The following is a 25128-nucleotide window of genomic DNA, read 5'->3' as shown; positions in this document are numbered from 1 at the left end:
AGTAGTTTGGTCCCCTAGTCAGTAGTTTGGTCCCCTAGTCAGTAGTTTGGTCCCCTAGTCAGTAGTTTGGTGCCCTAGTCAGTAGTTTGGTGCCCTAGTCAGTAGTTTGGTGCCCTAGTCAGTAGTTTGGTGCCCTAGTCAGTAGTTTGGTCCCCTAGCCAGTAGTTTGGTGCCCTATTCAGTAGTTTGGTGCCCTAGTCAGTAGTTTGGTGCCCTAGTCAGTAGTTTGGTGCCCTAGTCAGTAGCTTGGTCCCCTAGTCAGTAGCTTGGTCCCCTAGTCAGTAGTTTGGTCCCCATACAGTAGCTAGGATCACATATAAAAGTAAAACGACCCTCATTTGCGCTAATGAAAAAAAAATGATTCTCGCATAACCCCGTTCTCATGACGAGATGCTGAGTCCTCTGCCTGATGCCGGAGCAGGCGGCGGATGCAGTGACGTCATCACGCCGCCTGCGTCGGGACGTCATGATGATGTCCTTCCAACCTCTAGTAGACCATAGGCCTAAAACAACTTGTGGCAGGGCAGGTAGCCGATGGCTCTCTGCTCTGCCACAGTAAGCGGCACCTGTGTATCGGGAGGCTACCAGTGGAAGAAAAGAACTGATTGCTGCGGCAGTGGTCTGCTCTGCGTGCTGGGCCAAGCCCTAGCGAGCAATTTACTAATGGGCCAGTATGAGCTTGTTGGCTGCTGATGTTTTACTCAGCATTCACTTCTTCATATTATGTGTTTTATGCTTACACAATACAAACAATCTCCCGTAGAGCTGTGGTTTTCAGACACCCATAATAAATGTTTTTCTGTGTATGTAGGCTGCTGAATTATTTGCTGGTTTAACTCCATGCCGGTTATGTGCTGGTTCAACCTGTAAACACTACTTTACAGTGATATATTGCATTACTTATCCTGAGTTACAGCTGTATTATAGCTCAGAGCTGCATTCACAATTCTTCAGACATCAGAGCTGGAATCTCCAAGCATTCAGTGGTCACAATTTATTAAGGCTGGATTATTTTACTGCAGTCTTAGTAAAGGAGACAGTTATGATTTGCACCAAATTTATTTGCAGCACACTTCTTAAGAAATTGGGAGCATTTTGCAATGTCTGAAAGGCAGAAAAACAAATCTACGCCAGCTATGAGCAGGTATAGATTTGCACCAAAATTTCAGGCTTTATTCTTAATAACTTTGACTAAAACTATGTCTTCAAATTTGGTGAGCAATGAGAAAAGTAGGAATTTTTAGCGCAACTTTGTCGCACTCTTCGTTTTGCTACATATTTTTGCAGTTTACGCCAAAACCAGGTGTAGACTGCATGATAAAAGTGGACCATTGTTTTGTTTCTTTGTGTCTGTATAAAGCTTGCTCTGGTGACTTGCATTCTGGTTAGCGACATTGCTGTTCCAGGTTCTATGCAGTAATTTGAGGTAGGAAAAACGAACGTTTCAACTACACTACAGGAGCTCATATAAGCCGCTAGAGTTCAGGTTTCAATAGCAACCCATAGAATTGTGAACGCAGCTCTTGCCTATAATGCAGGCTGTAACTCAGGATCAGAACAAGACATCTAATGTATTTACAAACACATACAAGATATATATATATATATATATATATATATATATATATATATATATATATATATATATATATATATATATATATATTATATAACTGTGAAGTGATGTGTAGGATACTAATAATATAAATTAACCTCTGACACCGGTATTATTAGAAAACATTTCCCATAGGCTTTACTTCTAGTATATACTGTATGTTTGGAATTTAAAATAATATCCATGGAAATATTATCATTTCTATTGTGTAAACCAGTAATATAGATGTGCAGAAATTTAGAGATTGCCACGTTTCCGGAGCTTCAAGAATTTTCTATGCCAGTCTTTTTTTCCCAAGCCTTAACAAACAAACAAACATACAAACAAAAGCCTAGTGTCTGTGACCTTAATTTGCGGGCTAGATTTCTAGAAGTGCACAGTGAGGCTTGCTGTTGTTTGCCAGTCTATGGATAGTGATGTATAAGAGCTGTTATTAAACTATCCAGTGCCAGCTGCAGGAAATTTTGTTTCCTCCAACCCCCCCCCCCCTTTTTGGGGGGGGGAGGACATTATTTGTAGCATATATTTTGAAGGCAATTCATGCTTTGTACTGTTTTTCCTGTTCACAAGTACATGTTTATTCCTATGGACCGTTGTGAAAAAAAAAAAAAAAGTTTTGCCTCCTTTCCTGCCCTGCTCCCTGGCTGTATAAGCTAGGGAGCTATTGACTGGCAGTGGTGATTAAAGGTTAATAAGTTTTCCTTCTATTCCATGGCCTGCAGCTAGGATTGGTTAACTCCCTGGGGGGGGCATCCACTTTTTCGTTTATATAAGTTTTCTGTGGAGGGCACTCTGTCTCTTGGGACACCTACACAGCACAAGTGCAGAAGTTAAATGTTTCCTATCTCCCTTACGGTCAGTCGAAGACACACTGAATAGTTTTTGATCTTTAAACTAAATATATTTTACACATCATGGTTTTTGAATTGTTTGCATTTTTGTCAGGGACACTGTTATTAAACACTTTTTTTTAGAGGTTTTGCAAACTTTAGCAGCAATAATGGCAACCAAATGTGTCCTATAAATATCGTTTTTTTTTTCATTTGGTGGTTGAAGAATTTTCAACGTCTTTTTAATGCAGCACTTTCATTCAGGCACTGTGCTTGTTTTTTGTGCATAAACGGCTGCGATGAAAAACAATAATACAGTAACAGCCATTATCTCTAAATAGTGAATTTTTAGGCGGCCTACCAAATATACTCCAAAAACACGATGACGCAGTGACTGGATAATAAATAACATTTTAAAAATATGATCGCTTGTCGGCAGCAAATAATTTCCCCTTGTAAGCAGGGGATTTGCTGACGACAAAATGCAAATTGTATAAGGACGATTGATCGTATTAATATTTATTCGTCCCTATACTTGGGATCAATTGCTTCATATAAATAGAGCAAACAATCACTGATCGACAAGCTGAACTTGCTGATTGACACTCGTTACCGGACAGGAAATCATGCCATGTAAAGGGGCCCTCAGTCAGGGATGTATCTACACAGTTTGAAAAATGGGAGGGGGATTATTGTCTCACACACTGATGTTAGGAAGAGTTAATAAGGGGGAGGGCGGCCAGGGGTGACTACATGCAGGCACAGCTGTGTGCTTGGCTTAATAATGGCGTCATGAACCACTGATAATTAATCGATGGTTTATAAAGTCGTTGTCGAGGATCTGCTGGTAGAAAAACGGCTTTTTTTAGCCATTTGCATTTACCGAAAGGGAAAAAATTATGATAATTGGGCAGTGTATATGGGCCTTTACAGAGATATTCGCCAAATGGAAGCTAATATTGCTGACAGGAACTAGCATTTTGCATTGTGTCAGAAAATAATTGCTGGAGGAATTATATTCTGATGTTGGGGTAACATGGGGGTTTTAATAACTTGGTTAACGAAAAAAAAAAGTATAGCAATTATTTAAAAAAACTATGCTAAAAACTTAGGTTTCCCTTTATAATATTACATTTCATTTAAAGATCAGAAACCATTCAGTGCAACAAATATACAATAGTAGTTGCCGTCTTTAACTGAGAAAATACCTTTTCATGTCACTGTATCTGCATGATGCTATGATCTAAAGTCAATAAAGGAAACCCTTCTATAACAATGCACAGGCTTCACATCTTCATATCTCAAAGGTTATAGCTTTGGATGCTACCACTGGTACATATGCCTACCCACCCCACCCTACATCTTGTGGTTATTACCACCACCCATTCCACCTGCAGTCATTCTAGCAGGTAATATCACAACTTACACATTACTCTGTTACAGTATCCCCGTTTTCTTCCATCTAGGTTGGACACCAATCACACTCTTTCCTAGAAATGTTATAATTTCCAGAATTCTGGACATAGTATTTATTTAGTTCTATTTCTGCATATTTTTCTAGGTGGAGATGAGCCCACTTGAAAATGCAATTGAGGTCTTAGAAAATAAGAATCAGCAACTGAGAACTCTGATTGGTCAGTGTCAGACACGGCAGATGCAGAATATAAACCCCCTGACAATGTGCCTGAATGGGGTTATTGATGCTGCAGTGAATGGAGGAGTTTCAAGGTATCAAGAGGTAAGATGGTTTACATTAATTTGCAGGTTCTCAACGTAACCTATGATAGCCATCCATATTTCACACTCTCCTATCCAACTTTATTATATATATGGATATATATGTCAAAGGCTGTATTATGGATGGATTCCAAAACCGTAGAGCGCTGTGAAAAATGTAATTCTATTTATTATGTGAGGCCACAGCTGAATAACTTTTCTCATCCTTCCAATGAGTGCTACACTTTTGGTGGTGCAATATCTGGAGGTGACTTTTAAACTGTCACATTGCCTTTATGTGAAAAAAAGGGAGGTTTACTAGTAAATATGTATTGCATCTCATCTGTAAAAACATTGGCTTCACAGGTTTAATATGAAAATACTTGATGTGTTAGGTTAGAGTTTTTTTTAGAAATAGTTATATATGTGTCTCTTAGAGTACGGTATTAAAGCCCTGGGTTGATGCTATTTTGGATGTTGTCTACAGCTTGTGACTATAACCAAAGCTCACGCCATCATGTTTTTTTATAGGCATTCTTTGTGAAGGAGTATATCTTCAACCACCCTGAGGATGGAGATAAGATCTCACGCCTGAGAGAACTAATGCTTGAACAGGTAGTGTGCAAAAAAAGATATTAAAATCAATGTCTGGGCAAAGATATAAAATTCAAGGTGGGTTGATGAAGGGCAAATGCAGCCAAGACGGTTTTTCAGAATATACTTAAAGTGTAGCTAAACGTTTAACAAACTTCTGACATGTGAGAAGTTTGGATTGGTGGGGGTCTGAGCACTGAGACCCCCACCAATCGCTAGAACGAAGCAGCTGAAGCACTCGTGAGAGAGCTCAGCCGCTTCGTGTCTGTTCGGCTTTTTCCATATATAAATGTATTGGTGTACGGACTCAATAGAAAGTCTATGAGCCCGTAATCCGATACATCGGCTTTCCAGAAAAAGCCGAACAGACAGGAAGCGGCTGAGCGCTCACATGAGCACTTCAGCTGCTTCGTTCTAGCGATTGGTGGGGGTCTCAGTGCTCGGACCCCCACCAATCCAAACTTCTGACATGTCACTATGACATGTCAGAAGTTTGTCAAACGTTTAGCTACAGTTTAAGCGACTTGGTCATGTAAGCTGTATGGCCAGTTACAGCACAAGAAAGGCATTCTGCTTCCCACAAAATAAAAAAATAATTATTATATAAGTAGTATATTATTAAATTAAGCTTATGGCTGTGTTCTTCACATTTGAATTCCCAAAAGTTAGCAGCGGCCAAGAATTTTGCCATTATCCTTTGTATTAGCTACGCTTGTAGCTAGTATTAAGACATTTTATACTACAGTACTTTTCACTTAGCCATAACAAATACCCTAGACTTCACAGTCAATTCTTTCCATTTATTAATTTAGTCTTCATATATTTTTCAGGCCCAGATATTAGAATTTGGGTTAGCTGTTCATGAGAAATTTGTGCCTCAAGATATGAGACCATTGCACAAGAAGATGGTGGATCAGTTCTTTGTACTCAAATCAAGTCTGGGAATACAGGTATGGTATCTATAATACTTCGAAAAATTGTGAAATTCTAGAATAAAATGACTCGAAATGGTGAGACTTTACGCAACAGTGACATCTTTTGGTTAATAGGTTTAATTACACGACTTCTCACGCTGAAAAAATGCAATGAGCTGTCAAACAAGGTGCTACGACTATCTAGATCTGTGTAGTGTTTGTTGACAATGCTATTATTTCTTCATTTCTGTATCTTCTACCTTCGGCTCATAGGGTCATAGTTTGGTGAGTGTTTGAAAATTGTTTGCTAACATTTTTTCATTGGATTATCAGGATTTCTCAGGTTGCGTACCGCCTAGTCCTGTTAATTTCCCCAATGGAAGTCCTCGCATCCCTAGAAACTCTGCACCAGCTATTATGGGTCCAGATGCTGCTCGTGTGGTACCAAGACGGAGGTATTAATCTAATGTTACTAATGTTATATTATAGGATGTAGTATGAGTTGCAGACTGTTAGTGTCCCTCGAATTGTACTCTCCCACTCTAAGGGACATCGGGTGTGGAGAAAAACTATAATTAACCCTTTGCCCCGCAGCCATTTTATTGGATTTTCATTTTTGGTTTTTCCTCCACACCTTCCAAAAGCCATATTTTTTTAATTTTTACGTCGATATAGCCGTATGGCTTGTTTTTTTGCGGGATCAGTTGTAGTTTTTCACGGCACCATTTATTGTACCTTAGAATGAACTGGGAAACCGAAAAAAATTTGTGCGGAATTCACTGTGTGGTAAAAACGACATTGTAACTTTATTCTGCAGGTCAATTTGACTAGAGCGATAGCGAATTTATCTAGTTTTTTTTTATGTTTTACTACTCTTGCACAAAAAAATGGTTCAAAATAAATTTAGCGCCGTGGCATTTTTTATTTTCTTTTTGTCAATTGCACGGTTGAGGGTCTTTTTTTGTGGGTTGAGCTGTAGTTTCTATTGGTACCATTGTGGGGTACATGGGACTTATTGATCCTATTTATTTATTTATTTTTTGTGGGAGGTAAGGTTTTATTATCTTATTCTTTACGGCGTTCACAATGCGGGTTAAATAATGTTGTATTGTAATAGTTCAGACTTTTATGGATGTGGCGATACCAGTTACGTTAATTTTTTTACATTTAATTTTGGGAAAAGGTGTATTTTGGACTTATTTTAAATAAACCATTAACTGTGTTTAGCTTTTTTTTTCTCTATAATATATACAGTAATACATGCTTAGGTGTCCTAACTAGCTGAGACACTAGGGTCAAACTTACTGTACATATATATACAGGTTTTTTTTTGTCCCCTTAGGGGACTTGAACCAGCGATGCACATAAACAGAAATACTAATGTATTGCAGGGTATCGTGATTCTGAAAGGCTCCTATTAAGTCTTAATCAGAAAGGTCTTAATAGAAGTACAAAGATGACTGCCATGACAACCATCGTCACCCCGCAATCGCGTCGCGAGGGGTTGCGACGGAACGTTAGCGGGGCCTCCTAAAGGGTTAAAAGAGCACAATCCCCCTGAAGCATCGGCTGTAATGTATAGTTGACATTCTCGTTCTATGGAGAGGGCTCAGTCCATGAGCCCGCTCCATACTCCCCCACCCAACCTCCGACGTACATATACGGCAGATGTTGGGAAGGGTTAATATACAGCTAAATAAAGTTTATTAGAAAAAATATCTCTAAAAATATATTTACTCCTACAGTAAAAAAAATAATTTTTTTTCCCATAAAAAAGGTTTTTTTTGTAAAAGTGTAAAAAAAAATTCTAATAATATACATATATGGTATCGCCGCGATTATAACAACCCGGACAATAAAGTGAACGCATTATTTGAAGCACATGATGAATACCATACAAAAAAAACCCAAAAAGAGCAACTGTGGAATTGCTTTTTTTTCCCATTGCCCACCCCTCAAAAAAATGACAAAACGTAATCACTAACTCTCATCTACCAAATAATGGTACCAATAAAATGACATCTTGTTCCGTAAAATACAAACCCACATATGGTTGAATCAACGGGAGAATACAAAAAATAAGGCTCTGGAATACGGTGGCACAAAAACAAATAGTTTTTGTTTTTATTGTGCAAAGGTAGTGAAACATCAAAAAATCGGCAGACATTTGCTATTGCCGTAATCGTACCCAGCAGTAGAATAAAGTTAACATGTTCTTTACGCTGCATGTTGAACAGTCTAAATTTAAAATGCAAAAAAATTACGCTGGCATAAGTGGTGTTTTCAATTGCCCCGTAAAAAGGTCAACAAAAGTTAATCAATAAATCATATGTACCCAAAAATAGTGCCATTGAAAAATACAACTCGTCCCGCAAATAAAACAAGTCCTCAAGTCCTATGTTGATGGAAAAATAAAAAAGCTATGGCTCTTGGAATGCGACGATAAAAAAGCGAAATAGTATGCTTGGTTATTAAGGCCATAATAGGCCTAGTTGTTAAGGAGTTAAGGAAACCTGTTCCAGGATATCAGTGAGCTAGCCTATCATGAGCAATCAAATGAAATATATATATACAAAAGGGAAGCCTGCTGAGTATCCAAGGATAGACCCTTTCAATATAAGAAAAACAAGCCGGTCATGCCAAGAAAGCGCTTGCTCTATGTAAAGTGAATGTCCCACTCGGCTTATTAGTTGGGTCGGACTTACTAAAGTGCCATGGATGTGGCCATTTGGTCTTGTTAGATGCCGTGGTCCATTACTAGTAACAATAATACTAATTTTGTACATTCTTAATGTTTTATTTATTTTTATTTGGTGAACAGCCCATTGAGCTATCCAGCGGTAAACAGATACTCTTCCTCCTCGCTCTCTTCTCAAGCTTCAGCTGAAGTTAGTAATTTGACGGGACAATCCGAAAGTTCTGATGAAGTGTTTCACATGCAGGTAGGTAAAGTGTTGAAAATAAACATGTAAACTTACACTATACTATTCATATCTCCGCACATTCCCCTACGTTCAATCACATTATTAGGATCTAACAATCGCTGTTGTCCAACACAATTAACATGGATTTTTTCAGTGGATGCTGACCGCTTCTTCCTTTTCTTATATATTCTAATTTTAACTAACGGTGTGTCACAATGTGGGAAACACAATGTTAGTGATGTATCAAAACTTGTGCCAAACTAAAGTGGACTAGTTGACCATAGCAACCAATCTTTCCATCTCTCAATTTTCAGAGGCCTTTTGTAAAATCAAACCAGCCATAGAAAGCTACTCCACTTTACATCTCCACTACTCTGTAATTTCCAAACCTCTTATTGCAGACTTGTGTGTCAGGACTGTAAAAAATGGTCTCTGTAGGCAGTTTTTGACATAGACCAGATACCTTGTTTGCTGTCTCAGCAGTAAAGACTGCCTTGTGTTTATAAATTTTAGAAGCTCTATTGCCCGTCAACATCTTGAAAGTTCTTTCTCTGCAGAATCTTCAAGGTAATAATAAACATGATAATAGCATACTTATCAACATTTGAAACCCAAATTTCGAGTCATTTTAAGCCTGCCACATTCTGCCTGGGAAACTGCCAAAATCCCCCAGAATCCAATGCAAATTAGCATAAACCCATCCTTTTTGCCTTCCATTTGCAGTACAGTCTCAACCAAAAAATTGGGACTGTTATCTATTAGTAGTAATAGTAATTATGGTAACAAATGTTATTTATGAAAAGCTAACCTATTTTGAAACCTGTTGCAATTCGAGAAAACAATATACTTGCCAAAAAATGACGATAATGGGAAATATATATTGCCTATAATATATACTATCAATGGCCAAAAGATCACTTCCACGAATCCATGTTCTATTAGAAATGCCAGATTCTGTCTTACCTGTGTGTTTTAGCACAGTGCACCTCTTCAATTATTTCTAGCATTGTGCAAAAAATAATAATTCCCAAATGACTTTTCCCAAACCATATTGAGGGTTGCTATGGAAACAGTCTGTTTCTCTTATATCTTAAATCTTTATGAATCACCGCAGTTCGTAACCTACTAAAAGTGTGTTTGTGTGCGCGTGCGTGCGTGTGTGTGTTGTAAAATGGATAAAAACTAAAAGCCCTTTGAGAGCCCTTGATGTCTAATGTCCAAATATACGACTACAAATATTTTTTCTTCTTACCTCAAACATTCAGTGTCACCGTTCTATTGCATTTGAAGAAAAATGTAGCATGTTACACCTTACCCACAAATAATGTTTTACCATTCGTAATATGTTTTATTTATCCTTATGATATGCTGAGCTAATGAATGAAATCCAGAATCATGGTGACATTTCATTGACCTGTTATAAAACTCTGGATTTCTGAGAATGACCCAATACAAACAGTCAATGTTAAGTGTTTTAGATCAGTGGCAATCCCAGCAATAAGACGCCTATCGAGTACACAAATATATTTTTTTGACAGCATTTCTTATTTACATTTTGTTGAGTAACTTTTAGTGACATTTTAAATTGTTTTCTTTTTAAGAACTATACCTTTACTAAAACATTAATAAAAATAGATTTTTACGTTTTATATTTTTAAGTTAAGCTAAACACCATAAAATAATTTGTTTCCAAATGATCTTTTTTCTATCTGCAGTAAAATTGTATAGAAAGTCTCTTCCTTTTCTCAAGTCTGTTTGTTTACGTAGTAATAAGCCCGATTACGGGAAAAGTTTTTCAGAATATTGTAAATGACTTGGCCAACAGTTGTTGACTTCCAGGATGGATGTCTATGGTGCCCTTTCACAGTTAACTTACAGTTTAATAAACCTTTGTCATGACTGCACAGCAGTAGCAAGTGAATGGAAGATACTAGCCTAAATGTGACAATTAGGAATCATTAAGGGCATTATGATAAAAGATTTTCTTATTTTATTCATACTGATTTTTTTATCTTTCAGCCAAGTCCTTCTACCTCAAGTTTGAGTTCTACACATTCCGCCTCTCCAAATGTGACAAGTTCTGCCCCCTCAAGTGCCAGAGGTATTGTGTATATACAAGTACCGTATATGGTACAAAATGCAATAATTTTAAGACCATTTCCAAATAAATAGAAAAAACAACAAAAAAAAAACCCTGTAAACCTTCAATACGCCCTTAAAGATGGTTGACGCAATTAATTTTTTTTATTACGATTATCAGTGAATACGTATGTTTAAACAAAATAAATCTCTTTCTCCAAATTATTACGCTTACCGCTTAGTAGTAATTCCACGTTGTAAACCAGACTGGCTCGGTTTGGGATGAGGGGTACTCAGAGTTGGCGGGTGCCTGGGGCACCATGGAGTGGGGGTGTGCAATTTATAGATTATGGAAAAAAGAAAAAGCTCTACCTTTCATTGTACAAGCAACTGGACACTGTGTACAAGCTGTTGATAATGCTGTAGGTGCCATGCTATAATAGCACTTCTCTTTGGTGCACTGGGGAGGTAGTCAATACGCGGTTAACTAAAGAGAGTGAGGGTTGCGTTTCAGTGCATGTTTATGTAAAATAGGAGCCAGTGGATCCTACTACAGATATGTGGAAGGTTTGGTGAGTGGCCTTGCTTTGAGAACTTGCCCATGTGTAGAGAAGATGACCGTGGAGGGAAATGGGATTATGCATTATAAAAAAGAAACTAGGGATTGGTGAGGAAGGTGGTACAGGGGGCTCTATCATGCAGAACTTCAGGGACTGTGAGAGATGCATTTTAAAACCCCTGCCTTGGGCACCAATAAAGTTTGTCTCATCTCTCATGAGGAATAACATTGTTTTTGCAGTAAATTAATGTATGACATATTTATATACATTATAATGTTTGATTGTGCCATGTGATGTGCAAGGAGATAGATCTAAGTTGTCAGTCAGGACAAGAAACCTCAGAGTGTAAGGCTGGGTTCACACTGAGTTTTTTGCAGGCAGAAAATCAGCCTCAAAATTCTGTTTGGAAGTTTGAGGCAGATTTTCCTCTACCTGCACGCCGATTTTCACTGCGTTTTTCGCCCCCGCGGCCATTGAGCGCCATGGGCATAAAACGCCACAAAATACGCTTTCTCTGCCTCCCATTGATGTCAACGGGTGGTCAGGGACGTAACCGCGCGAAGATAGGGCATGTCCCTCCTTTCTCCCACGAGCCGGTTTTACCGCTCGCGGGAGAAAACCGCCTCCGCCTCCCATTGAAATCAACGGGAGGCATTTTCCTCCGTTTTTTGGCGAGATTTGCGGAGCGGTTTCCGCATCAAAAAACTCTGTGTGAACTCACCCTAATAAATGCAGAAAAGGAGAGGAACTGTAACTAGACTTATACTATGCATGTACCTCTGCACAAACATCAACAGCCGGGGATATGCATGATAGCAAAGCCCAATGTGACTCACATCAAATCAATAGTTATAAAAGACTTGGGGCAATTAACAGATTTCTTTACATTTGGAAGTTATATCAAAGTAAATTATTCCTAATACAAAAATATATCTAATCACATTATAGCAGCATAAGACAGATGATTTAACATGCAATTCCCCATATAAGCTAAATTTTGACAGCTATACCTGCTTGTTCCTTCACTGCTTCCCAGAATTAACTACCAGTAATTGCAGCCATTCCTAATCTCACTGTGGTTGTCACCCAGCTTTCCCAGATACCTTAATTGCCCATCTGTCCAGTTATCCAGTGTCACATCCATGAATACCTCTGCATAATCAGGCAGACTTGCCGTTCAACACTAAAGGAGAGCTGGGTGTCAATGTTGGTGGGTTTTGGCAAAAACAATAGTCGAGAATTTTAACAATTGTTCTGCCCGAGGAATTTTAAGTATTTTGTTTTATTTTTCGATGGAAATTGTCAAAGCTGTACCCTTGCTGGTTAGATACTTTCCTACATTTTTAATGGCAGTCATTATTTGACACTTGTCATATTCTAATTTATGTTTATATGCATTTTTTCCACTCTCTTTCAACAAGAAGATTTACAAAGCACAATTACTTATTTCTCATTAATATCATTGGGGGGGGGGGCAGGGGGGACACAGCACCATGGGTATAGGCCCTTGTCCTAAGAGGCTGACACTAGGCAGGAAAGAGATTGTACCCTTCCCACAGACACAGAGCTAATCAGTTCTGCTCTCATTCAGCATTCCGTAAGATCTCCAGCGCTGGTTTCCATAGTGTCGAATCTTCTCCAGATGGGTCACAGCAGCCTGATACTGCAGCAAACGAACTGCAGTGGCCCACAGAGTCTCCTGACCTCCTCCACTCAGGACACAAGGGTCTAGGATGCCATACCCCCTCCCATTTTTTTTCAAGGTACCAATTTTATCTTTTTGTGGTACATGTTTTTTAGAGAGATGTCCAAAAATTTGCTAAATTCCTTCTAGGATACGGCCCGTCTGACTGGGCCAGGTCCTCAACCCTGGTCATTTTGGAAAATTCTAGACTCTCTAAACTGGGTTGAGTCCATAGAACGGCTGCCATTTCAATTAGCAGCCTCGCTCTACGCTTCTAGGGTTAGTGCAAACCTGGTCTTGTATTATTTCACGCAAGAGGCCCAGGAGTGGACGGATGCTGCTCCTCAGGTTCTTCACAATCATCCCATATTAGGTCCAACGCTGGAGAAGCCGCCTCGCTATTGCATCAGCCTGTCTCCTCTGGGGAATCGTCGGACTCTGAATCAGAGTCAGAACAAGACACTAAAATGGCAGCCACTATACAAGACTTGATAATTGCTATCAGGAACATATTACATGTTAGTGATGACTCCCCTTCTCAAGGAGAGTTGTCCTATCACTGTCACCTGCCCCAGCCTCTGGTTTTCCCAAACTACAGCGAGTTTGAGGACCACCTCTCTAAGAGATGGAAGCACCCTGACAGGCGCTTGGCTGCCTCCAAGAGGACAGAGAAACAAAATCCTCCAGGAAGGGGAAAAGTATATAAGTGGGCTGTCTCCCCTTGTCTCCCCTAGTGGGCCCCTATCGCTGTCAGTTGCGATATCACTCAGTATTCTCGTCACAAGAGATTGGATTTTCTAGCCAAATGGGCTTTTGTGGTGACAGGTTCTACCCTGCATCTAGCATTCGCTTCATTCTGGGCTAAACAGCTTCCCTATGGCATTACAGCAGGGAGCTCTGCAGGAAAGTCTAACCAATATGGCTTCCCAACTTACCCAAGTTCTTATGCGAGGTCTGCCTTGAGTCGGCACATTTTACTGCCGGTGCGACACTCTAATTCTGTGGTGATACACTGCTCAGTTTGGCTTAAATCCTGGGTGGCGGACCCTTCCTCTAAGAAGGCACTCACTGGTCTACTCTTTGCCAGGAGTAGACTCCTTGGTAAGAGTCTGCATGACTTAAGCTCGGAGGCCAATGTTGGTCAGAGTTCCCTCCTACCGCAGAACCGTACTAGATGCCAACATCTTTCCCATCATTCTCAGAGGTTCCGTTCCTTTCATAACTTCACTTCTCAAAGGTCAAAGAGGACCAGCTATCCCGTAGTCAGCCCCATCTAGGACAAGAAGAAGTAGAACTTATTTTTCCATGTTCGTAGGTTCCAGATAAGAGTTCCTGCATTCAGTGTTTGCTTTGTTTGAACAAGGCGAATACTTTTCCTCCGTCGACATTCGAAATGACTACCTCCACATACCTCTCACAAGGGCCTACCAGAGTTTCCTTCGTTTTACTGTCAGTTCTCCGCATTTCCAATTCAGTTCTCTGGTTCAGGCTCAATACTGCTCCCAGGGTCTTCACCAAGGTTCTGGCAGCTCTCATGGTGCTTCTCTGCACCAGATGAGTCCCTGTTATCCCTTGCCTGGATGACCTCTTTGTGGTGGCGGCCTACTCCACAGAGTAAAATCTTTGAATTCTCAAGATCTCCCTGAACACCTTGAAGACATTCGGATGGATCTTCAGAGAAGACAAGTAGTCTCTGGTGCCAAACCAGCACATTGATTTTCTGGGCCTGATTTACAACACCAGGACAGCCAGGGTTTTCCTCCCGGAGGACAAGATAAAGACAATCCAAGCCAGGGTGGTCCTCCTCCTACAGGAATATCCAATTTTCATTCGCTTTTGCATGTGGGGTGTTGGTCAACATGGTTTCGGACCTCAAGGCCATTACCTATGACCAATTTACACGAGGCCTCTCCAGAAGGCAATTTCACATGCTGGAACAAACCCCATTATTCCCTTGACAAGTCAATCCTCCTTCCCCCACGGGTTTGTCAGGAGTTAGGGTCATCTTACATGACCAGACTTGGGTAGTGTAATCGAGCGCCGATCAACGACCTGTCTCGTTTGCTCCTTTCACAAGGAGCTATGTATGGGGATGAGCGCTCATTACTACAATTGGTCGTCCCCATCCATTCCTATCATGTCGGCAGCACATCTCCCTGTGTAAACAGGGAGATTTGCTGCCGACAACGATAATATTTTAGGCTGCATATACAATATAATCAACCAATGAACGAGCGTTTGCTCGTTCATCGGCTGATCAATGCCCTGTTGGGAATGAGCATTCTGTGGATGCTTGTTTGCCCGATAATTGGCCTGTGTGAAAGGGCCTTGACGCTAGTGGAAGACCTCCCCAGCCATCTCACAGGGCCTGTACTTCATGCCTCTTCACTAGCTGGTCATCTTGACGGATGCTAGCCTCTCTGGCTAGTGGACGGTATTCGGCCTTCCCACAGCTCAGGGAAAATGGTCCAAGGACAAAGCACTTCTACAGACCAATCTTTTGGAACAAAAGCTATCTTCCTGCCACTCTGCCATTGAACAACCACAGAGGTCGTCTATTTGAAGCACCAAAGCAGCACCAGGAGAAGAGCAGCGATGTAGGCGTCCTCTCGTATACTCCACTGGGCAGAGAATCATGTACCAGCTCTGTCAGCGGTACATGTGCCATTTGTTGATAATTGGACCGCAGACTTCATCAGTCAAGCTGGATCCGCGGGAATGGTCGCTTCATCCAGAAATTTTCATCCAGATTTGACAGAGATATGGCACTCCAGAAGTCGTCCTCTTCGTTTCTCGTCTCAAACACTAGGTTCCAGCTGATGCCCTGGTGACTCCTTGGGAAGGGTTCTCTCTTCTGTTTCTCTTCCCTCCCCTTCCACTACTGCCCAGAGCTTTCAAGCGGGTCAAAGTAGAGGACAACGCAGCCATCCTGGAGGCCCCAGACTGGCCTCGCTGGGCCCAGTACACTGATCTAGTCAATCTGCTCTCGGAGCCCGCACTTCACCACCCCACTTTACCTTAGCTTTTTTTTAACAGCGTGGCTATTGAAACCGTGCTTCTAAGATTCGGTCTTCCTAAGCCTGTCATCCAAGCGATGTTAAAGACCAAGAAGCTTTAGTTGGCAGCGGTTTACCTCTATACATGGGAGACCTATCTCTGTTGGTGTGAGCAACCCTGTCTCTATACCGTGGTGTACTCCGCCACTAGGATTCTGTCTTTCCAGCAGTCTGGCCTTGACTAGGACCTTTCTTTTCTAAAATGACAGGTCTCCACTCTCTCTGTCCTATTTTAGCAAACGCTGGCTTTCCATTCCCAGGGGAAGATCTTGCAGTGTGTGACTTATGTCGTCCCCTCCTTTTCAGCATCCCCCTGAACCATGGGATTTCAACCTGGTTCTGGGAGCTTCCCAGGCCTCCTCCCCTTTTGAGCCATTTTGGGCTAATCTCACTCCATTTTCCTGGAAGGTTGCCTTTCTTGTGGCCATTACTTCCATCAAACAGGTATTGGAACTGGCGGCACTATCCTGTAAGTTTCCCTTTCTGGTGATCCACAGGGATAAGGAAGCGTTTTGACCTGTCAAATACTTTCTCCCAAAGATGGTCTCTGCTTTCCAAATCAATGAGGACATTGTCCTCCCTTTTGTTCCTTCCCGTCTCAACCGTGGGAGAGTGCTCTTCAGTGTCTTTATGTAGTTGAACCGGTTCGTATCTAACTTGCGGGAACTAAAGCCTTCAGATTCTCTGACTATTGTGATTCCCAAGGGCTGCACAAGTATTTGGCGGCTTCCAAGGCTACTATTATTCATTGGCTTGGTTCCGTTATCCTGGAATCCTTTTGTTCCAAGGGCAAAGCTTCTCCCTTCCGGTTTACTTCCCATGCCACGAGGGCAGTCGGTGCATCCCGGGCGGTATGACACCATGCTTTAGACTCTCAGGTTTGCATGGCTTCTACCAAAATTATACTTTGGCTTCCTCTGATGCAAGTCTGCGTCAGCTGGTACTCTAAACTGCTGTACGTTAGGCGGGAGGCACTGTAGATTCCTTCTTGTGCCCATCCCATGGTACTGCTTTAGTACGCTCCTTTTAATACCTAAAGTCAACCTCCAGGTAGCAAGGCCCTATACCCACAGGCACGTGTCCCTCAATGAGTTCAACGAGAAAGGGATTTTACGGTGAGTACAAAATCCAATTTTTTGTGGACAAATTAATTTGACATGGATTTTATGGCTAATTATATCACAAATTTTCTGAAACATTTTCTTTGACATTTGTTTACTATACAGCTGTACTCATTACTGTTTCTCCTATTTTAGCTTCCCCTCTGTTATCTGACAAACACAAGCATTCCAGAGAAAGTTCCTGTTTATCCCCAAGGGAGAGACCCTGCAGTGCCATATTTCCAATCCCAGCAGAACCGCCCCAGGTAGCAAGCTTGTCAGCCAGCTGACAGTATGTGCGTGCTTTTAAAGATAGGGTCAAATAAAAAGTGCATTTGTCTTTGTGTATACCTTTGTCTATGTATTGACCAGTCATTGGTAAGCAGCAGTGTGTGCGTGTGTGTGCGTGTGTGTGTATGTGTTTGTGTGTATATGCTAATAGAACACTGCTATTTACTTTGACTAACCGGTCAATACTACTGATGTACAGCATTATGCTCTTTTTACTAAATAGCTAATCTTTTGTAGATCGCTATCTTTTTCTTAATACCTTCTTATTTTATTTTTTGGTTAGTTGCCTGGTAACCTTGTACTAAGAAATTTTCCCCTTGCAATCAGGCTAAAATGTTTTGTGAATATTTGAAAATATTATGTCTTAGTGATGTGTTATAGATACAGTTGTAATGCTGTCTTAAACAAACATTCTTAAATTTACAGATTCTAAAATAACACCATGCTTAAAAAGATGTAATTAAGAAAATTACTTGGGAGTTTAGCCAATTTCTTTTCATTGTCGATTTTATAGGGGTAAAAGGAAAAGTAAAAACTATCTTGTTGTAAATCTTCCTGTGTTTTTTTGCAAACTATAATCATCATCATCATCATCATCATTATCTTTAAACATTTCAGTAGGCTATCGTTAAACTTTCAATGACTCACTGTTCAGTCTTTTGTGACTGTTAATAAGCCTAGTGTGAATCAGACGCATACAAAAATACACTAAAGAAATCAGACTTTTGGGCTTACAGTACTTAGCAGAAAAAAAAGAGCTACAAAGAAAAACTCTAGTCATGTCATAAGTTCCCATTTATTAAAACCCAATGAGATACCAATGTTGTAAAATGGAAGTGGCTACAATTCAATTTTTTTATGTTAATTAGGTCATGTGGTTTATCATTTCCAACCCCTGCTTTCTAACTTATTCATACCCTAAGCATACTTGTAGTTTGACTATGGGTGAAGCAAGGACAACACATTTTTTTGGTGACAGTCGATTGCTACAATGTAGAAACCATACGGTCACAGTACATATAAGAGGCATGAAGAATGGTCCGTTTTCGAGAATAAGTACAAACACTGTGCTAGCTGATTTTTTTTAAATTATTTTTTAATTTTTGACCGGAGCTTTCCTTTAAATATAATGAAGTAATATTACTGTATCTTGACTAAGTTGCTATTTACTAACAAGCAATAAACATAATATGCCTGCCATGTGGAAAGTTTAAGAAACCCTAAATGTTTGCTTTCTGAACATTTTATTACTAAATTGGTGCATGTATTGTTTGTTTAACATAATGAGTAAAAAGACTTTCATATGTAACATTACAATGTGAAATTTTCATCACATAATGCAAACTGTTCACAGAAATCACAGGCATACAGAAAAAAAAAATTAGTCCCGACCACTGTTTAATTGAACAAAAATCAAGACATGTCACTGATTTTGCTAGCTGTAAGTTGCAGCATACCACTGACATCTATATGCCAACCTTTTTATGTTTATTGTTTCTAGAGGGTAGTGTTTAATCACATCGGAGAAAACACTTTGCCTCGGAGTGACCCAAACCTCTCAGCTCCAGATAAAGGTAGGTAACCCAACTTAAAATGATAGTTCCTGGTTTACAAAACGGATTGGCTCAGTGGATAATTATTACAGTTGCTCCAGTTTTTTGCAGAATTCTCTAATTGAGAAATCGGTATACACAGAATTTAATCTGTGAATACAGGAACATCTGTTTTACGCTTTGTGCCCTATATGCTGCTAGCAAGTTACTTTTAAGATGGGTGAAATCAGTTCAGGAAAGTGTGCGTGTGGTGCCAGCAGCTGAATGGATCTATAGGTTAAATCTGCTTTTCTGGGCCATTCCCTCTTCCCCAGTGCAGGTTTTGGTCATTATTAGTTCGCCCCTTTGTTTTTGGTAATCTCCATACTGAGCAAAAATATATCCAGCTACTGTAGTAGAAAAATGAACTCTTGTCTTTTTCTGGGAGCAGTGTTAAATCTCTGCATGCTCAGAAGCTGATGTATGTCCTCGGAGGTCCTATAGAGTCAAGAACTCAATGGGGAACATTTTCTCTTCTGACCACTGTTTTCGAATCCCTGAAAAGCAACAGCTGTAAGTGTGCTTCTAAAATGTATCAGAGATATATCCAGGCCTATACTATTGTGACAACCGAAGTAGCATCTGTACAAGTAGTGCCCTTACCAATGTGCCAGCCCTAGTATTGGCCAAAATACTGTCAGCCCAGCACTAAAAATATTAGTATTTTTTTCCATGCCATAATTAACCCTTCCACGCTCCTGCTTTGCTCCTCTTCCTGCAAGGAGAAAAATTACTTTGTCAAACAGATGTCTTAACATCTGTGTTGAGTCTCAGGAGAGCAGATCCCTACCGGGCATTCGCTACAAGGGTAGTTAAGAGGTCTGTTATCAAAGTTTGTATCTTTTGGAACTAGCATACTGATGCCTGAATGTAGCTGGATAGGGTGTAATACTTTCCCTAATTTCATGATCAGGCAGTATCGCTTAGGTACACTGTGTCCATTCCCAGTCAGTAAGTATCAGATATGCAGGCCTGGCTAAACATAATGTTCAGCCCTCAGATGAAGTCAAGTACCACATATGAAGCCCACATAATGTGGCAAATTCCCACCACTGATCTAGCATGTTAACATCTCATCTAAACGTCTGCCACACACCAGAACTATATTATTTGTTGGTTATGCATTATATAATACTGTGATTCACACAACTTTAAAGCACGTGATGTGGATGCGACTTTAATTGGTTAATCTCCACTTACTCCATCTTGCTCTCAATTTCCACTCAGGTTGCGAATAGAGCATTAATCACACCCCAACGCAATCCACACACCCCAGTTACACAACTCACTGCCGCTAGCTACCGAGATTCTAGACTGACCGGTTCCCCCCACCTGCACTGCTCTCCAGCAGTTAAAGGGTTAAAAACACTATGAAACACTATGGATTCTTTAGAACATGCAAGGACCAAACGCATTATTTTTTTAAGCTCTAATAGATAAGGTACAGTGCTTACAAAAAGTACAAAAAGACAAAATATGAGGACTTAAAAAAACATGCAAAACCGTTACAAAATAAAAGGGAAAAATAACAGAAACACTAAACAATTACAACCTGTAGTCTTCTTCTTTCTTGAGGGTACACACATACATATGGACATTATTTATTTGAACTTATTCATGTGCAAATCACAATTAGCTATAAAAATAATACAAATTAACTGGCCTATATACCACAGATTCTGGTTCTGACTGGTTATGGTGGCTCTTATTGCACATGTACTACCTTTCCCACTTTCTAATCTTTTTCTATTAGGGTGTGTTCACATCAGCGTTGGCCTTCCGTTCATGGGTTCCGTTAGACCTTTCCATCGGAGGAACCCATGAACAGAAAGGCAAATGGAAACCATAGCTTCCATTTGCATTACCATTGATTTCCATTGTAAATCGTTTCTGTTTTTGATTCCATTCCGTAAGGTTGCTGTTTTTTTTTTCGCGGAAACAATAGCATAGTCGACTGTGTTATTGTTTCTGCTAAAAAACTGGAAACCTTACAAAACGGAAATCAACCTCAACAGAAGCATTACCATTCAAATCAATGGTAATGCAAAAGGAAGCTATGGTTTCCGTTTGGCTTTCTGTTCATGGGTTCCTCCGATGGAAAGGTCTAACGGAACCCATGAACGGAAGGCCAACGCTGATGTGAAGAGGCCCTGAACTATTGATTTAGAACATTTTGTAGAAACCTTTAACCCCTTCCCGACATTTGTTGTAAGTATACGTCATGGAAAGCCAGTGCTTCCTGCAAATTGTGGTATACTTACGACAAGTGGATGGAACCGGCTCAGAAGCGAGTCAATGCCATCATCCCCGGATGTGAGCTGTATCTTACAGATGACATCCTGCTGTAATGGCGGGGACTGAAGTTAGCTTAGATCCCCACCATTAACCCCTTAAATTCAGCGGTCAAAAGCGATCGCTGCATTTAAGTTGTTTGCAGCGCATCGGCACCCCAGCAATGAAATTGCCAGGGTGCCGGTGGCTGCAACGACAACAGGAGGCCTAATAGTGGCCTTCCGGTCTGCCTAGTACCGAAACCTTGCAGGGCTGCCGACTACTGCTATGGCAACAGGAGGCCTAACAATGGCCTCCTGCTCTGCCATTATGGAAGCCGATTTGGCCCCGCCCAGATTGCGAAGCCTAATCAGCTTGCTGTCAGTGAATGACTGACAGATCTAATACAGTGCACTTCATCGGTAGTGCAATGTATTAGAAAAAAAATCTGACCGTTGGACCTTCAAGTCCCCTAATGGGACTAAAGAAAAGTGTAAAAAAAGTGAAAAAAATTTGTACAAAATATAATAAAAGTTTCAAGTAATAAAATAAAACCCTATCGCCCTTTTTCACTTATCAGGTCCTTTATTATTGAAAAAAAAGAAATAAACCATACATATTTGGTATCACCTCGACCCTAATGGCCTAAACTCTAAAAATATGATATTATTTATTCCACGCGGTGAACGGCGTAAAAAAACCTGTAAAAAACAATGCCAGAATTTCTGTTTTTTGGTCACTTTGCCCTACAAAACTGAAATAAAAAGGGATCAAAAAGTCGCATGTATCCAGAAATGGTACCTATATAAACTATAGCTCGTCTCGCAAAAAACAAGCTCTCGTACAGCTCCGTCAACGAAAAAATTTACGTCATGGTTCTCACAACAATGCGAAAAAATACATTCCTTTTACAAAAGTAATTTTATTGTGAAAAAAGGTGTAAAACATAAAGTGCTATAAATTTGGTATCGCCGGAATCGTACTGACCCACAGAGTAAAGTTAACATGTCATTTATAACGCATGGTGAACTCTGTATAAAAAAAACCTAAATAACTATGCCACAATTGCTGTTTTTTGGTCACCTTGCCTCTCTAAAAATAGGATAAAAAGTGATCAAAAAGTCGCATGTACTCCAAAATGGTACCAATAATAACTACAGCTCGTCCCGCAAAAAAACAGCCCTCATACCACTACGTCTCTGAAAAAATCAAATTAGTTAAGGCTCCAACAAGTCAGGAAAGAAAGAATATGCAGTTGTGGAGGCCCGAGGGGAACATTTCTTCTGTTTCAAGAGGCGATTTATCAAGGCCCTAAAATTAGGGAACAAGAAAGGGTAGGGCCCAAACATATCTGCTGGAAGTGAGGGTGCCCATATTATACCAGGACAACACTTTTCCAGTAAAATTCCCCAAACCTCAAATGTGTGGAGTGTGGACCAAAAGGGGGATAAGAAAGGACATAATTTATCAGTGCGACACTGGCCTGTGCATAAAGGATTGCTCCACAGCGTAACACACATCTATGGATTATTTTATTCTTTTTTTTACCACATTATTATACCACCTGACTATGCCCCGATCTACTCTGCCCAGCTTACATATGCCCCCACATTATAAACTAAAATACCACTAAAACTCCAAACAAAACTACTACCAAGCAAAATCCACGCTCCAAAAGCCAAATGGCGCTCCCTCCCTTCTGAACCCTACAGTGTGCCCAAACCTCAGTTTACTTCCACACATATGGCATCGCCATACCCCGGAGAACCCTTTTAACAATTTTTGGGGTATGTGTCTCCAGTGGCACAAGCTAGGCACGACATATATGCCACTGAAATGGCATATCTAGGGGAAAAAAACGTTTACTTAGCAACATCCGCAGCGCAATCATTTATGGAAAAGACCTGTGGTGTGAAAATGCTCACTACACCCCTAATAAATGCCTTGAGGGGTGCAGTTTCCAAAATGGGGTCACTTCTCAGGGGTTTCTTTTATTATTTCACATCAGAGCCTCTGCAATTGTGAACCAATACTGTGTAAGTCGCCAAATTAGGCCTCAACTTTGAATGGTACTCTCTCACTCCTGAGCCTGGTCAAATGTCCAGGCACAAGACTAGGACCACATGTAGGGTATTTCTAAAACCGGGAAACACCGCATAATAATTAGAGAGCTGTCTTGTTATGGTGGCGCAAGCTGGGCACCACATATTGGCATATCTATGGAAAAAAAACATTTTCACTCTGCAACATCGAGTTCACACTAATTTCTGCAAAACACCTGCGGGGTTAACATGCTCACTAGACCCCTAGGTGTGAATACCTTGAAGGGTGTAGTTTCCAAAATGGGGTCACTTCTGGGGGGTTTCCACTGTTTTGGTCCCACAGGGGCTTTGCAAATGCGACATAGAGACAAGAAACCAATCCAGCAAAATCTGTACTCCAAAAGCCAAATGGTGCTCCTTCCCTTCTGAACCCTATTGTGTGCCCAAACAGCCGTTTATGACCACATATGGGGTATTGCCGTACTCGGGAGAAAATTGCTTACAAATGTTTTGGTTCTTTTTTTCCTTTATTTGTTAAGAAAATTCGAAATTTTGAGCTAAAGCTACGTCTTATTGAAGAAAAAGGATTTTTTTTATTTTCACTGCCCAATTCTAATAAAATCTATGAAACACCTGTGGGGTCAAAATGCTCACTACACCCCTAGATGAATTCCTCAAGGGGTGTAGTTTCCTAAATGGAGTCACTTTTCTCTGTTTCAGTCCTTCAGGGGCTTTGCAACTGAGACATGTCCTCCGCAAACCATTCCTGTTAAATTTGAGCTCCAAAACCCAAAGGTCGCTCTTTCCCTTCTAAGCCCTGCTGCGTGTCCAAACAGCCATTTATGACCACATGTGGGGTATTGTTTTACTCGGGAGGAATTGCTTTACAAACGCTGTGGTGCTTCTCTCCTTTAGTCCCTGTGGAAATGAGAAAAAAAATTAGCTAAATCTACATTTTCTTTGAAAGAATATAGATTTGAATTTTCATGGCCGCCTTCCAATTATTTCTGCGATAAACCTGTGGGGTCAAAATACTCACTATACCCCTCGATAATTTCCTTGACGGGTGTAGTTTCCCAAATTGTTTTGGGCCTGCAAGAGCTCTTCAAACCTGACATGGTCCCTAAAATATATTCTAATAAAAAAGGAGGCCCCAAAATCCACTAGGTGCTCCTTTGCTTCTGAGGCCTGTGCTTCAGTCCATTAGCACACTAGGACCACATGTGGGATGTTTCTAAAAACTGCAGAATCTGGGCAATAAATATTGAGTTGCGTTTCTCTGGTAAAACTTTGTGTTACAAAAAAATGGATTAAAATTGAATTTCTGCAAAAAACGTCTAAAGGGTTAAGAAACTTTCTATATTCTGTTTTGAATACATTGAGGGGTGAAGTTTTTAAAATGGGGTGACTTATTGGGGGTTTATAATATATAAGGCCCTAAAAGCCACTTCACAACTGAACTGGTCCCTGAAAAAATTGTCTTTTGAAATTTTCTTCGAAATGTGAGAAATTGCTGCTAAAGTTCTAAGCCTTGTAACGTCCTAGAAAAATAAATGAATGTTCAAAAAATGATGCCAATCAAAAGTAGACATATTGGGGATGTTAATTAGCAACAATTTTGTATGGTATAACTGCCTGTCTTATAAGCAGGTACATATAAATGTTGAAAAATGCTAATTTTTGCACTTTTTCGCTAAATTTTGGTGTTTTTCACAATTAAATACGGAATGTGTCGAGCACATTTTGCCAGTAACATAAAGTCCAATGTGTCACGAGAAAACAATCTCAGAATCTCTTGGATAGGTAAAAGCATTCCGAAGTTATTACCACATAACGTAAAACATGTCAGATTTGAAAAAT

At 40.2% G+C, this 25128-nt stretch overlaps 1 protein-coding gene across 5 annotated transcripts in view; it reads left to right on the top strand.

Annotated features, from left to right (window-relative positions):
* DOCK4 (dedicator of cytokinesis 4) overlaps positions 1-25128 on the top strand; it is a 376034-nt gene that overhangs the window by 336136 nt on the left and 14770 nt on the right. For all 5 annotated transcript variants that reach the window (XM_075857083.1, XM_075857082.1, XM_075857085.1 and 2 more), the window contains 8 exons: positions 4007-4183; positions 4693-4776; positions 5586-5705; positions 6003-6124; positions 8491-8611; positions 10613-10694; positions 17229-17338; positions 18865-18937. In XM_075857083.1, the coding sequence (XP_075713198.1) occupies positions 4007-4183; positions 4693-4776; positions 5586-5705; positions 6003-6124; positions 8491-8611; positions 10613-10694; positions 17229-17338; positions 18865-18937 (889 nt within the window). The remainder of the gene's footprint in view (positions 1-4006; positions 4184-4692; positions 4777-5585; positions 5706-6002; positions 6125-8490; positions 8612-10612; positions 10695-17228; positions 17339-18864; positions 18938-25128) is intronic.

Source organism: Rhinoderma darwinii, chromosome 3 (genome assembly GCF_050947455.1).
Source record: "Rhinoderma darwinii isolate aRhiDar2 chromosome 3, aRhiDar2.hap1, whole genome shotgun sequence".
In the NCBI taxonomy this organism is placed as follows: domain Eukaryota; kingdom Metazoa; phylum Chordata; class Amphibia; order Anura; family Rhinodermatidae; genus Rhinoderma; species Rhinoderma darwinii.
This window is presented reverse-complemented; position numbering and strand designations above follow the sequence as displayed.